Here is a 14,392-nt window from a genome sequence, read left to right as displayed (position 1 = left end):
ACTCCCGGTGACACTCCCGGTGACACTCCCGGTGACACTCCCGGTGACACTCCCGGTGACACTCCCGGTGACACTCCCGGTGACACTCCCGGTGACACTCCCGGTGACACTCCCGGTGACACTCCCGGTGACACTCCCGGTGACACTCCCGGTGACACTCCCGGTGACACTCCCGGTGACACTCCCGGTGACACTCCCGGTGACACTCCCGGTGACACTCCCGGTGACACTCCCGGTGACACTCCCGGTGACACTCCCGGTGACACTCCCGGTGACACTCCCGGTGACACTCCCGGTGACACTCCCGGTGACACTCCCGGTGACACTCCCGGTGACACTCCCGGTGACACTCCCGGTGACACTCCCGGTGACACTCCCGGTGACACTCCCGGTGACACTCCCGGTGACACTCCCGGTGACACTCCCGGTGACACTCCCGGTGACACTCCCGGTGACACTCCCGGTGACACTCCCGGTGACACTCCCGGTGACACTCCCGGTGACACTCCCGGTGACACTCCCGGTGACACTCCCGGTGACACTCCCGGTGACACTCCCGGTGACACTCCCGGTGACACTCCCGGTGACACTCCCGGTGACACTCCCGGTGACACTCCCGGTGACACTCCCGGTGACACTCCCGGTGACACTCCCGGTGACACTCCCGGTGACACTCCCGGTGACACTCCCGGTGACACTCCCGGTGACACTCCCGGTGACACTCCCGGTGACACTCCCGGTGACACTCCCGGTGACACTCCCGGTGACACTCCCGGTGACACTCCCGGTGACACTCCCGGTGACACTCCCGGTGACACTCCCGGTGACACTCCCGGTGACACTCCCGGTGACACTCCCGGTGACACTCCCGGTGACACTCCCGGTGACACTCCCGGTGACACTCCCGGTGACACTCCCGGTGACACTCCCGGTGACACTCCCGGTGACACTCCCGGTGACACTCCCGGTGACACTCCCGGTGACACTCCCGGTGACACTCCCGGTGACACTCCCGGTGACACTCCCGGTGACACTCCCGGTGACACTCCCGGTGACACTCCCGGTGACACTCCCGGTGACACTCCCGGTGACACTCCCGGTGACACTCCCGGTGACACTCCCGGTGACACTCCCGGTGACACTCCCGGTGACACTCCCGGTGACACTCCCGGTGACACTCCCGGTGACACTCCCGGTGACACTCCCGGTGACACTCCCGGTGACACTCCCGGTGACACTCCCGGTGACACTCCCGGTGACACTCCCGGTGACACTCCCGGTGACACTCCCGGTGACACTCCCGGTGACACTCCCGGTGACACTCCCGGTGACACTCCCGGTGACACTCCCGGTGACACTCCCGGTGACACTCCCGGTGACACTCCCGGTGACACTCCCGGTGACACTCCCGGTGACACTCCCGGTGACACTCCCGGTGACACTCCCGGTGACACTCCCGGTGACACTCCCGGTGACACTCCCGGTGACACTCCCGGTGACACTCCCGGTGACACTCCCGGTGACACTCCCGGTGACACTCCCGGTGACACTCCCGGTGACACTCCCGGTGACACTCCCGGTGACACTCCCGGTGACACTCCCGGTGACACTCCCGGTGACACTCCCGGTGACACTCCCGGTGACACTCCCGGTGACACTCCCGGTGACACTCCCGGTGACACTCCCGGTGACACTCCCGGTGACACTCCCGGTGACACTCCCGGTGACACTCCCGGTGACACTCCCGGTGACACTCCCGGTGACACTCCCGGTGACACTCCCGGTGACACTCCCGGTGACACTCCCGGTGACACTCCCGGTGACACTCCCGGTGACACTCCCGGTGACACTCCCGGTGACACTCCCGGTGACACTCCCGGTGACACTCCCGGTGACACTCCCGGTGACACTCCCGGTGACACTCCCGGTGACACTCCCGGTGACACTCCCGGTGACACTCCCGGTGACACTCCCGGTGACACTCCCGGTGACACTCCCGGTGACACTCCCGGTGACACTCCCGGTGACACTCCCGGTGACACTCCCGGTGACACTCCCGGTGACACTCCCGGTGACACTCCCGGTGACACTCCCGGTGACACTCCCGGTGACACTCCCGGTGACACTCCCGGTGACACTCCCGGTGACACTCCCGGTGACACTCCCGGTGACACTCCCGGTGACACTCCCGGTGACACTCCCGGTGACACTCCCGGTGACACTCCCGGTGACACTCCCGGTGACACTCCCGGTGACACTCCCGGTGACACTCCCGGTGACACTCCCGGTGACACTCCCGGTGACACTCCCGGTGACACTCCCGGTGACACTCCCGGTGACACTCCCGGTGACACTCCCGGTGACACTCCCGGTGACACTCCCGGTGACACTCCCGGTGACACTCCCGGTGACACTCCCGGTGACACTCCCGGTGACACTCCCGGTGACACTCCCGGTGACACTCCCGGTGACACTCCCGGTGACACTCCCGGTGACACTCCCGGTGACACTCCCGGTGACACTCCCGGTGACACTCCCGGTGACACTCCCGGTGACACTCCCGGTGACACTCCCGGTGACACTCCCGGTGACACTCCCGGTGACACTCCCGGTGACACTCCCGGTGACACTCCCGGTGACACTCCCGGTGACACTCCCGGTGACACTCCCGGTGACACTCCCGGTGACACTCCCGGTGACACTCCCGGTGACACTCCCGGTGACACTCCCGGTGACACTCCCGGTGACACTCCCGGTGACACTCCCGGTGACACTCCCGGTGACACTCCCGGTGACACTCCCGGTGACACTCCCGGTGACACTCCCGGTGACACTCCCGGTGACACTCCCGGTGACACTCCCGGTGACACTCCCGGTGACACTCCCGGTGACACTCCCGGTGACACTCCCGGTGACACTCCCGGTGACACTCCCGGTGACACTCCCGGTGACACTCCCGGTGACACTCCCGGTGACACTCCCGGTGACACTCCCGGTGACACTCCCGGTGACACTCCCGGTGACACTCCCGGTGACACTCCCGGTGACACTCCCGGTGACACTCCCGGTGACACTCCCGGTGACACTCCCGGTGACACTCCCGGTGACACTCCCGGTGACACTCCCGGTGACACTCCCGGTGACACTCCCGGTGACACTCCCGGTGACACTCCGGTGACACTCCCGGTGACACTCCCGGTGACACTCCCGGTGACACTCCCGGTGACACTCCCGGTGACACTCCCGGTGACACTCCCGGTGACACTCCGGTGACACTCCCGGTGACACTCCCGGTGACACTCCCGGTGACACTCCCGGTGACACTCCCGGTGACACTCCCGGTGACACTCCCGGTGACACTCCCGGTGACACTCCCGGTGACACTCCCGGTGACACTCCCGGTGACACTCCCGGTGACACTCCCGGTGACACTCCCGGTGACACTCCCGGTGACACTCCCGGTGACACTCCCGGTGACACTCCCGGTGACACTCCCGGTGACACTCCCGGTGACACTCCCGGTGACACTCCCGGTGACACTCCCGGTGACACTCCCGGTGACACTCCCGGTGACACTCCCGGTGACACTCCCGGTGACACTCCCGGTGACACTCCCGGTGACACTCCCGGTGACACTCCCGGTGACACTCCCGGTGACACTCCCGGTGACACTCCCGGTGACACTCCCGGTGACACTCCCGGTGACACTCCCGGTGACACTCCCGGTGACACTCCCGGTGACACTCCCGGTGACACTCCCGGTGACACTCCCGGTGACACTCCCGGTGACACTCCCGGTGACACTCCCGGTGACACTCCCGGTGACACTCCCGGTGACACTCCCGGTGACACTCCCGGTGACACTCCCGGTGACACTCCCGGTGACACTCCCGGTGACACTCCCGGTGACACTCCCGGTGACACTCCCGGTGACACTCCCGGTGACACTCCCGGTGACACTCCCGGTGACACTCCCGGTGACACTCCCGGTGACACTCCCGGTGACACTCCCGGTGACACTCCCGGTGACACTCCCGGTGACACTCCCGGTGACACTCCCGGTGACACTCCCGGTGACACTCCCGGTGACACTCCCGGTGACACTCCCGGTGACACTCCCGGTGACACTCCCGGTGACACTCCCGGTGACACTCCCGGTGACACTCCCGGTGACACTCCCGGTGACACTCCCGGTGACACTCCCGGTGACACTCCCGGTGACACTCCCGGTGACACTCCCGGTGACACTCCCGGTGACACTCCCGGTGACACTCCCGGTGACACTCCCGGTGACACTCCCGGTGACACTCCCGGTGACACTCCCGGTGACACTCCCGGTGACACTCCCGGTGACACTCCCGGTGACACTCCCGGTGACACTCCCGGTGACACTCCCGGTGACACTCCCGGTGACACTCCCGGTGACACTCCCGGTGACACTCCCGGTGACACTCCCGGTGACACTCCCGGTGACACTCCCGGTGACACTCCCGGTGACACTCCCGGTGACACTCCCGGTGACACTCCCGGTGACACTCCCGGTGACACTCCCGGTGACACTCCCGGTGACACTCCCGGTGACACTCCCGGTGACACTCCCGGTGACACTCCCGGTGACACTCCCGGTGACACTCCCGGTGACACTCCCGGTGACACTCCCGGTGACACTCCCGGTGACACTCCCGGTGACACTCCCGGTGACACTCCCGGTGACACTCCCGGTGACACTCCCGGTGACACTCCCGGTGACACTCCCGGTGACACTCCCGGTGACACTCCCGGTGACACTCCCGGTGACACTCCCGGTGACACTCCCGGTGACACTCCCGGTGACACTCCCGGTGACACTCCCGGTGACACTCCCGGTGACACTCCCGGTGACACTCCCGGTGACACTCCCGGTGACACTCCCGGTGACACTCCCGGTGACACTCCCGGTGACACTCCCGGTGACACTCCCGGTGACACTCCCGGTGACACTCCCGGTGACACTCCCGGTGACACTCCCGGTGACACTCCCGGTGACACTCCCGGTGACACTCCCGGTGACACTCCCGGTGACACTCCCGGTGACACTCCCGGTGACACTCCCGGTGACACTCCCGGTGACACTCCCGGTGACACTCCCGGTGACACTCCCGGTGACACTCCCGGTGACACTCCCGGTGACACTCCCGGTGACACTCCCGGTGACACTCCCGGTGACACTCCCGGTGACACTCCCGGTGACACTCCCGGTGACACTCCCGGTGACACTCCCGGTGACACTCCCGGTGACACTCCCGGTGACACTCCCGGTGACACTCCCGGTGACACTCCCGGTGACACTCCCGGTGACACTCCCGGTGACACTCCCGGTGACACTCCCGGTGACACTCCCGGTGACACTCCCGGTGACACTCCCGGTGACACTCCCGGTGACACTCCCGGTGACACTCCCGGTGACACTCCCGGTGACACTCCCGGTGACACTCCCGGTGACACTCCCGGTGACACTCCCGGTGACACTCCCGGTGACACTCCCGGTGACACTCCCGGTGACACTCCCGGTGACACTCCCGGTGACACTCCCGGTGACACTCCCGGTGACACTCCCGGTGACACTCCCGGTGACACTCCCGGTGACACTCCCGGTGACACTCCCGGTGACACTCCCGGTGACACTCCCGGTGACACTCCCGGTGACACTCCCGGTGACACTCCCGGTGACACTCCCGGTGACACTCCCGGTGACACTCCCGGTGACACTCCCGGTGACACTCCCGGTGACACTCCCGGTGACACTCCCGGTGACACTCCCGGTGACACTCCCGGTGACACTCCCGGTGACACTCCCGGTGACACTCCCGGTGACACTCCCGGTGACACTCCCGGTGACACTCCCGGTGACACTCCCGGTGACACTCCCGGTGACACTCCCGGTGACACTCCCGGTGACACTCCCGGTGACACTCCCGGTGACACTCCCGGTGACACTCCCGGTGACACTCCCGGTGACACTCCCGGTGACACTCCCGGTGACACTCCCGGTGACACTCCCGGTGACACTCCCGGTGACACTCCCGGTGACACTCCCGGTGACACTCCCGGTGACACTCCCGGTGACACTCCCGGTGACACTCCCGGTGACACTCCCGGTGACACTCCCGGTGACACTCCCGGTGACACTCCCGGTGACACTCCCGGTGACACTCCCGGTGACACTCCCGGTGACACTCCCGGTGACACTCCCGGTGACACTCCCGGTGACACTCCCGGTGACACTCCCGGTGACACTCCCGGTGACACTCCCGGTGACACTCCCGGTGACACTCCCGGTGACACTCCCGGTGACACTCCCGGTGACACTCCCGGTGACACTCCCGGTGACACTCCCGGTGACACTCCCGGTGACACTCCCGGTGACACTCCCGGTGACACTCCCGGTGACACTCCCGGTGACACTCCCGGTGACACTCCCGGTGACACTCCCGGTGACACTCCCGGTGACACTCCCGGTGACACTCCCGGTGACACTCCCGGTGACACTCCCGGTGACACTCCCGGTGACACTCCCGGTGACACTCCCGGTGACACTCCCGGTGACACTCCCGGTGACACTCCCGGTGACACTCCCGGTGACACTCCCGGTGACACTCCCGGTGACACTCCCGGTGACACTCCCGGTGACACTCCCGGTGACACTCCCGGTGACACTCCCGGTGACACTCCCGGTGACACTCCCGGTGACACTCCCGGTGACACTCCCGGTGACACTCCCGGTGACACTCCCGGTGACACTCCCGGTGACACTCCCGGTGACACTCCCGGTGACACTCCCGGTGACACTCCCGGTGACACTCCCGGTGACACTCCCGGTGACACTCCCGGTGACACTCCCGGTGACACTCCCGGTGACACTCCCGGTGACACTCCCGGTGACACTCCCGGTGACACTCCCGGTGACACTCCCGGTGACACTCCCGGTGACACTCCCGGTGACACTCCCGGTGACACTCCCGGTGACACTCCCGGTGACACTCCCGGTGACACTCCCGGTGACACTCCCGGTGACACTCCCGGTGACACTCCCGGTGACACTCCCGGTGACACTCCCGGTGACACTCCCGGTGACACTCCCGGTGACACTCCCGGTGACACTCCCGGTGACACTCCCGGTGACACTCCCGGTGACACTCCCGGTGACACTCCCGGTGACACTCCCGGTGACACTCCCGGTGACACTCCCGGTGACACTCCCGGTGACACTCCCGGTGACACTCCCGGTGACACTCCCGGTGACACTCCCGGTGACACTCCCGGTGACACTCCCGGTGACACTCCCGGTGACACTCCCGGTGACACTCCCGGTGACACTCCCGGTGACACTCCCGGTGACACTCCCGGTGACACTCCCGGTGACACTCCCGGTGACACTCCCGGTGACACTCCCGGTGACACTCCCGGTGACACTCCCGGTGACACTCCCGGTGACACTCCCGGTGACACTCCCGGTGACACTCCCGGTGACACTCCCGGTGACACTCCCGGTGACACTCCCGGTGACACTCCCGGTGACACTCCCGGTGACACTCCCGGTGACACTCCCGGTGACACTCCCGGTGACACTCCCGGTGACACTCCCGGTGACACTCCCGGTGACACTCCCGGTGACACTCCCGGTGACACTCCCGGTGACACTCCCGGTGACACTCCCGGTGACACTCCCGGTGACACTCCCGGTGACACTCCCGGTGACACTCCCGGTGACACTCCCGGTGACACTCCCGGTGACACTCCCGGTGACACTCCCGGTGACACTCCCGGTGACACTCCCGGTGACACTCCCGGTGACACTCCCGGTGACACTCCCGGTGACACTCCCGGTGACACTCCCGGTGACACTCCCGGTGACACTCCCGGTGACACTCCCGGTGACACTCCCGGTGACACTCCCGGTGACACTCCCGGTGACACTCCCGGTGACACTCCCGGTGACACTCCCGGTGACACTCCCGGTGACACTCCCGGTGACACTCCCGGTGACACTCCCGGTGACACTCCCGGTGACACTCCCGGTGACACTCCCGGTGACACTCCCGGTGACACTCCCGGTGACACTCCCGGTGACACTCCCGGTGACACTCCCGGTGACACTCCCGGTGACACTCCCGGTGACACTCCCGGTGACACTCCCGGTGACACTCCCGGTGACACTCCCGGTGACACTCCCGGTGACACTCCCGGTGACACTCCCGGTGACACTCCCGGTGACACTCCCGGTGACACTCCCGGTGACACTCCCGGTGACACTCCCGGTGACACTCCCGGTGACACTCCCGGTGACACTCCCGGTGACACTCCCGGTGACACTCCCGGTGACACTCCCGGTGACACTCCCGGTGACACTCCCGGTGACACTCCCGGTGACACTCCCGGTGACACTCCCGGTGACACTCCCGGTGACACTCCCGGTGACACTCCCGGTGACACTCCCGGTGACACTCCCGGTGACACTCCCGGTGACACTCCCGGTGACACTCCCGGTGACACTCCCGGTGACACTCCCGGTGACACTCCCGGTGACACTCCCGGTGACACTCCCGGTGACACTCCCGGTGACACTCCCGGTGACACTCCCGGTGACACTCCCGGTGACACTCCCGGTGACACTCCCGGTGACACTCCCGGTGACACTCCCGGTGACACTCCCGGTGACACTCCCGGTGACACTCCCGGTGACACTCCCGGTGACACTCCCGGTGACACTCCCGGTGACACTCCCGGTGACACTCCCGGTGACACTCCCGGTGACACTCCCGGTGACACTCCCGGTGACACTCCCGGTGACACTCCCGGTGACACTCCCGGTGACACTCCCGGTGACACTCCCGGTGACACTCCCGGTGACACTCCCGGTGACACTCCCGGTGACACTCCCGGTGACACTCCCGGTGACACTCCCGGTGACACTCCCGGTGACACTCCCGGTGACACTCCCGGTGACACTCCCGGTGACACTCCCGGTGACACTCCCGGTGACACTCCCGGTGACACTCCCGGTGACACTCCCGGTGACACTCCCGGTGACACTCCCGGTGACACTCCCGGTGACACTCCCGGTGACACTCCCGGTGACACTCCCGGTGACACTCCCGGTGACACTCCCGGTGACACTCCCGGTGACACTCCCGGTGACACTCCCGGTGACACTCCCGGTGACACTCCCGGTGACACTCCCGGTGACACTCCCGGTGACACTCCCGGTGACACTCCCGGTGACACTCCCGGTGACACTCCCGGTGACACTCCCGGTGACACTCCCGGTGACACTCCCGGTGACACTCCCGGTGACACTCCCGGTGACACTCCCGGTGACACTCCCGGTGACACTCCCGGTGACACTCCCGGTGACACTCCCGGTGACACTCCCGGTGACACTCCCGGTGACACTCCCGGTGACACTCCCGGTGACACTCCCGGTGACACTCCCGGTGACACTCCCGGTGACACTCCCGGTGACACTCCCGGTGACACTCCCGGTGACACTCCCGGTGACACTCCCGGTGACACTCCCGGTGACACTCCCGGTGACACTCCCGGTGACACTCCCGGTGACACTCCCGGTGACACTCCCGGTGACACTCCCGGTGACACTCCCGGTGACACTCCCGGTGACACTCCCGGTGACACTCCCGGTGACACTCCCGGTGACACTCCCGGTGACACTCCCGGTGACACTCCCGGTGACACTCCCGGTGACACTCCCGGTGACACTCCCGGTGACACTCCCGGTGACACTCCCGGTGACACTCCCGGTGACACTCCCGGTGACACTCCCGGTGACACTCCCGGTGACACTCCCGGTGACACTCCCGGTGACACTCCCGGTGACACTCCCGGTGACACTCCCGGTGACACTCCCGGTGACACTCCCGGTGACACTCCCGGTGACACTCCCGGTGACACTCCCGGTGACACTCCCGGTGACACTCCCGGTGACACTCCCGGTGACACTCCCGGTGACACTCCCGGTGACACTCCCGGTGACACTCCCGGTGACACTCCCGGTGACACTCCCGGTGACACTCCCGGTGACACTCCCGGTGACACTCCCGGTGACACTCCCGGTGACACTCCCGGTGACACTCCCGGTGACACTCCCGGTGACACTCCCGGTGACACTCCCGGTGACACTCCCGGTGACACTCCCGGTGACACTCCCGGTGACACTCCCGGTGACACTCCCGGTGACACTCCCGGTGACACTCCCGGTGACACTCCCGGTGACACTCCCGGTGACACTCCCGGTGACACTCCCGGTGACACTCCCGGTGACACTCCCGGTGACACTCCCGGTGACACTCCCGGTGACACTCCCGGTGACACTCCGTCCGGTGACACTCCCGGTGACACTCCCGGTGACACTCCCGGTGACACTCCCGGTGACACTCCCGGTGACACTCCCGGTGACACTCCCGGTGACACTCCCGGTGACACTCCCGGTGACACTCCCGGTGACACTCCCGGTGACACTCCCGGTGACACTCCCGGTGACACTCCCGGTGACACTCCCGGTGACACTCCCGGTGACACTCCCGGTGACACTCCCGGTGACACTCCCGGTGACACTCCCGGTGACACTCCCGGTGACACTCCCGGTGACACTCCCGGTGACACTCCCGGTGACACTCCCGGTGACACTCCCGGTGACACTCCCGGTGACACTCCCGGTGACACTCCCGGTGACACTCCCGGTGACACTCCCGGTGACACTCCCGGTGACACTCCCGGTGACACTCCCGGTGACACTCCCGGTGACACTCCCGGTGACACTCCCGGTGACACTCCCGGTGACACTCCCGGTGACACTCCCGGTGACACTCCCGGTGACACTCCCGGTGACACTCCCGGTGACACTCCCGGTGACACTCCCGGTGACACTCCCGGTGACACTCCCGGTGACACTCCCGGTGACACTCCCGGTGACACTCCCGGTGACACTCCCGGTGACACTCCCGGTGACACTCCCGGTGACACTCCCGGTGACACTCCCGGTGACACTCCCGGTGACACTCCCGGTGACACTCCCGGTGACACTCCCGGTGACACTCCCGGTGACACTCCCGGTGACACTCCCGGTGACACTCCCGGTGACACTCCCGGTGACACTCCCGGTGACACTCCCGGTGACACTCCCGGTGACACTCCCGGTGACACTCCCGGTGACACTCCCGGTGACACTCCCGGTGACACTCCCGGTGACACTCCCGGTGACACTCCCGGTGACACTCCCGGTGACACTCCCGGTGACACTCCCGGTGACACTCCCGGTGACACTCCCGGTGACACTCCCGGTGACACTCCCGGTGACACTCCCGGTGACACTCCCGGTGACACTCCCGGTGACACTCCCGGTGACACTCCCGGTGACACTCCCGGTGACACTCCCGGTGACACTCCCGGTGACACTCCCGGTGACACTCCCGGTGACACTCCCGGTGACACTCCCGGTGACACTCCCGGTGACACTCCCGGTGACACTCCCGGTGACACTCCCGGTGACACTCCCGGTGACACTCCCGGTGACACTCCCGGTGACACTCCCGGTGACACTCCCGGTGACACTCCCGGTGACACTCCCGGTGACACTCCCGGTGACACTCCCGGTGACACTCCCGGTGACACTCCCGGTGACACTCCCGGTGACACTCCCGGTGACACTCCCGGTGACACTCCCGGTGACACTCCCGGTGACACTCCCGGTGACACTCCCGGTGACACTCCCGGTGACACTCCCGGTGACACTCCCGGTGACACTCCCGGTGACACTCCCGGTGACACTCCCGGTGACACTCCCGGTGACACTCCCGGTGACACTCCCGGTGACACTCCCGGTGACACTCCCGGTGACACTCCCGGTGACACTCCCGGTGACACTCCCGGTGACACTCCCGGTGACACTCCCGGTGACACTCCCGGTGACACTCCCGGTGACACTCCCGGTGACACTCCCGGTGACACTCCCGGTGACACTCCCGGTGACACTCCCGGTGACACTCCCGGTGACACTCCCGGTGACACTCCCGGTGACACTCCCGGTGACACTCCCGGTGACACTCCCGGTGACACTCCCGGTGACACTCCCGGTGACACTCCCGGTGACACTCCCGGTGACACTCCCGGTGACACTCCCGGTGACACTCCCGGTGACACTCCCGGTGACACTCCCGGTGACACTCCCGGTGACACTCCCGGTGACACTCCCGGTGACACTCCCGGTGACACTCCCGGTGACACTCCCGGTGACACTCCCGGTGACACTCCCGGTGACACTCCCGGTGACACTCCCGGTGACACTCCCGGTGACACTCCCGGTGACACTCCCGGTGACACTCCCGGTGACACTCCCGGTGACACTCCCGGTGACACTCCCGGTGACACTCCCGGTGACACTCCCGGTGACACTCCCGGTGACACTCCCGGTGACACTCCCGGTGACACTCCCGGTGACACTCCCGGTGACACTCCCGGTGACACTCCCGGTGACACTCCCGGTGACACTCCCGGTGACACTCCCGGTGACACTCCCGGTGACACTCCCGGTGACACTCCCGGTGACACTCCCGGTGACACTCCCGGTGACACTCCCGGTGACACTCCCGGTGACACTCCCGGTGACACTCCCGGTGACACTCCCGGTGACACTCCCGGTGACACTCCCGGTGACACTCCCGGTGACACTCCCGGTGACACTCCCGGTGACACTCCCGGTGACACTCCCGGTGACACTCCCGGTGACACTCCCGGTGACACTCCCGGTGACACTCCCGGTGACACTCCCGGTGACACTCCCGGTGACACTCCCGGTGACACTCCCGGTGACACTCCCGGTGACACTCCCGGTGACACTCCCGGTGACACTCCCGGTGACACTCCCGGTGACACTCCCGGTGACACTCCCGGTGACACTCCCGGTGACACTCCCGGTGACACTCCCGGTGACACTCCCGGTGACACTCCCGGTGACACTCCCGGTGACACTCCCGGTGACACTCCCGGTGACACTCCCGGTGACACTCCCGGTGACACTCCCGGTGACACTCCCGGTGACACTCCCGGTGACACTCCCGGTGACACTCCCGGTGACACTCCCGGTGACACTCCCGGTGACACTCCCGGTGACACTCCCGGTGACACTCCCGGTGACACTCCCGGTGACACTCCCGGTGACACTCCCGGTGACACTCCCGGTGACACTCCCGGTGACACTCCCGGTGACACTCCCGGTGACACTCCCGGTGACACTCCCGGTGACACTCCCGGTGACACTCCCGGTGACACTCCCGGTGACACTCCCGGTGACACTCCCGGTGACACTCCCGGTGACACTCCCGGTGACACTCCCGGTGACACTCCCGGTGACACTCCCGGTGACACTCCCGGTGACACTCCCGGTGACACTCCCGGTGACACTCCCGGTGACACTCCCGGTGACACTCCCGGTGACACTCCCGGTGACACTCCCGGTGACACTCCCGGTGACACTCCCGGTGACACTCCCGGTGACACTCCCGGTGACACTCCCGGTGACACTCCCGGTGACACTCCCGGTGACACTCCCGGTGACACTCCCGGTGACACTCCCGGTGACACTCCCGGTGACACTCCCGGTGACACTCCCGGTGACACTCCCGGTGACACTCCCGGTGACACTCCCGGTGACACTCCCGGTGACACTCCCGGTGACACTCCCGGTGACACTCCCGGTGACACTCCCGGTGACACTCCCGGTGACACTCCCGGTGACACTCCCGGTGACACTCCCGGTGACACTCCCGGTGACACTCCCGGTGACACTCCCGGTGACACTCCCGGTGACACTCCCGGTGACACTCCCGGTGACACTCCCGGTGACACTCCCGGTGACACTCCCGGTGACACTCCCGGTGACACTCCCGGTGACACTCCCGGTGACACTCCCGGTGACACTCCCGGTGACACTCCCGGTGACACTCCCGGTGTGTTTTAGTCTCCTCATTCTGCTTCTGCACAGAGACAAGTAACAAGTAGGAAGTAGGAAAGTTGCTAAACCTTTTGGATACTTGTACGACCGTCGGCCGAATACACTGACACCATACTACCGCAGAGTACGGGTGACTGACTGAAGAAAAATCAGCTACACACTGGCTAAAGAAATCACTGCAGGTGAATGAGACCTCATGCTCTTGCAGATGTTCTGGTCGTGCAAGGATTTTCTAGTTATTGGATGTCCGGGCTTGTTGCAGTTGTTATCACCAATCGTTTTGTAACATCGCTGGGTTGCGAATTAATTTCAAATACAGGGTGTTTTAATGTGTGAATTATTCACCATCACTTTTCAAAGCACAAGCAAAAACTAGTCAAACGTCCC

At 66.0% G+C, this 14,392-nt stretch overlaps 1 protein-coding gene across 1 annotated transcript in view; it reads right to left on the bottom strand.

The window, feature by feature from the left end:
• LOC126474831 (mucin-19-like) overlaps nt 1-14,118 on the bottom strand; it is a 24,490-nt gene extending 10,372 nt beyond the window's left edge. The window contains exons 1-4 of the mRNA XM_050102308.1: nt 14,085-14,118; nt 3,264-13,994; nt 61-3,169; nt 3-13 (exon numbers count right to left, since the gene is read on the bottom strand). Of these exons, the coding sequence (XP_049958265.1) occupies nt 3-13; nt 61-3,169; nt 3,264-13,994; nt 14,085-14,118 (13,885 nt within the window). The remainder of the gene's footprint in view (nt 1-2; nt 14-60; nt 3,170-3,263; nt 13,995-14,084) is intronic.
• Nucleotides 14,119-14,392: the final 274 nt, after the last annotated feature.

Source organism: Schistocerca serialis, chromosome 4, assembly GCF_023864345.2.
Source record: "Schistocerca serialis cubense isolate TAMUIC-IGC-003099 chromosome 4, iqSchSeri2.2, whole genome shotgun sequence".
NCBI lineage: Eukaryota > Metazoa > Arthropoda > Insecta > Orthoptera > Acrididae > Schistocerca > Schistocerca serialis.
Note: the sequence above shows the minus strand (reverse complement) of the source record. Positions and strands in the feature narration are given on the sequence as shown.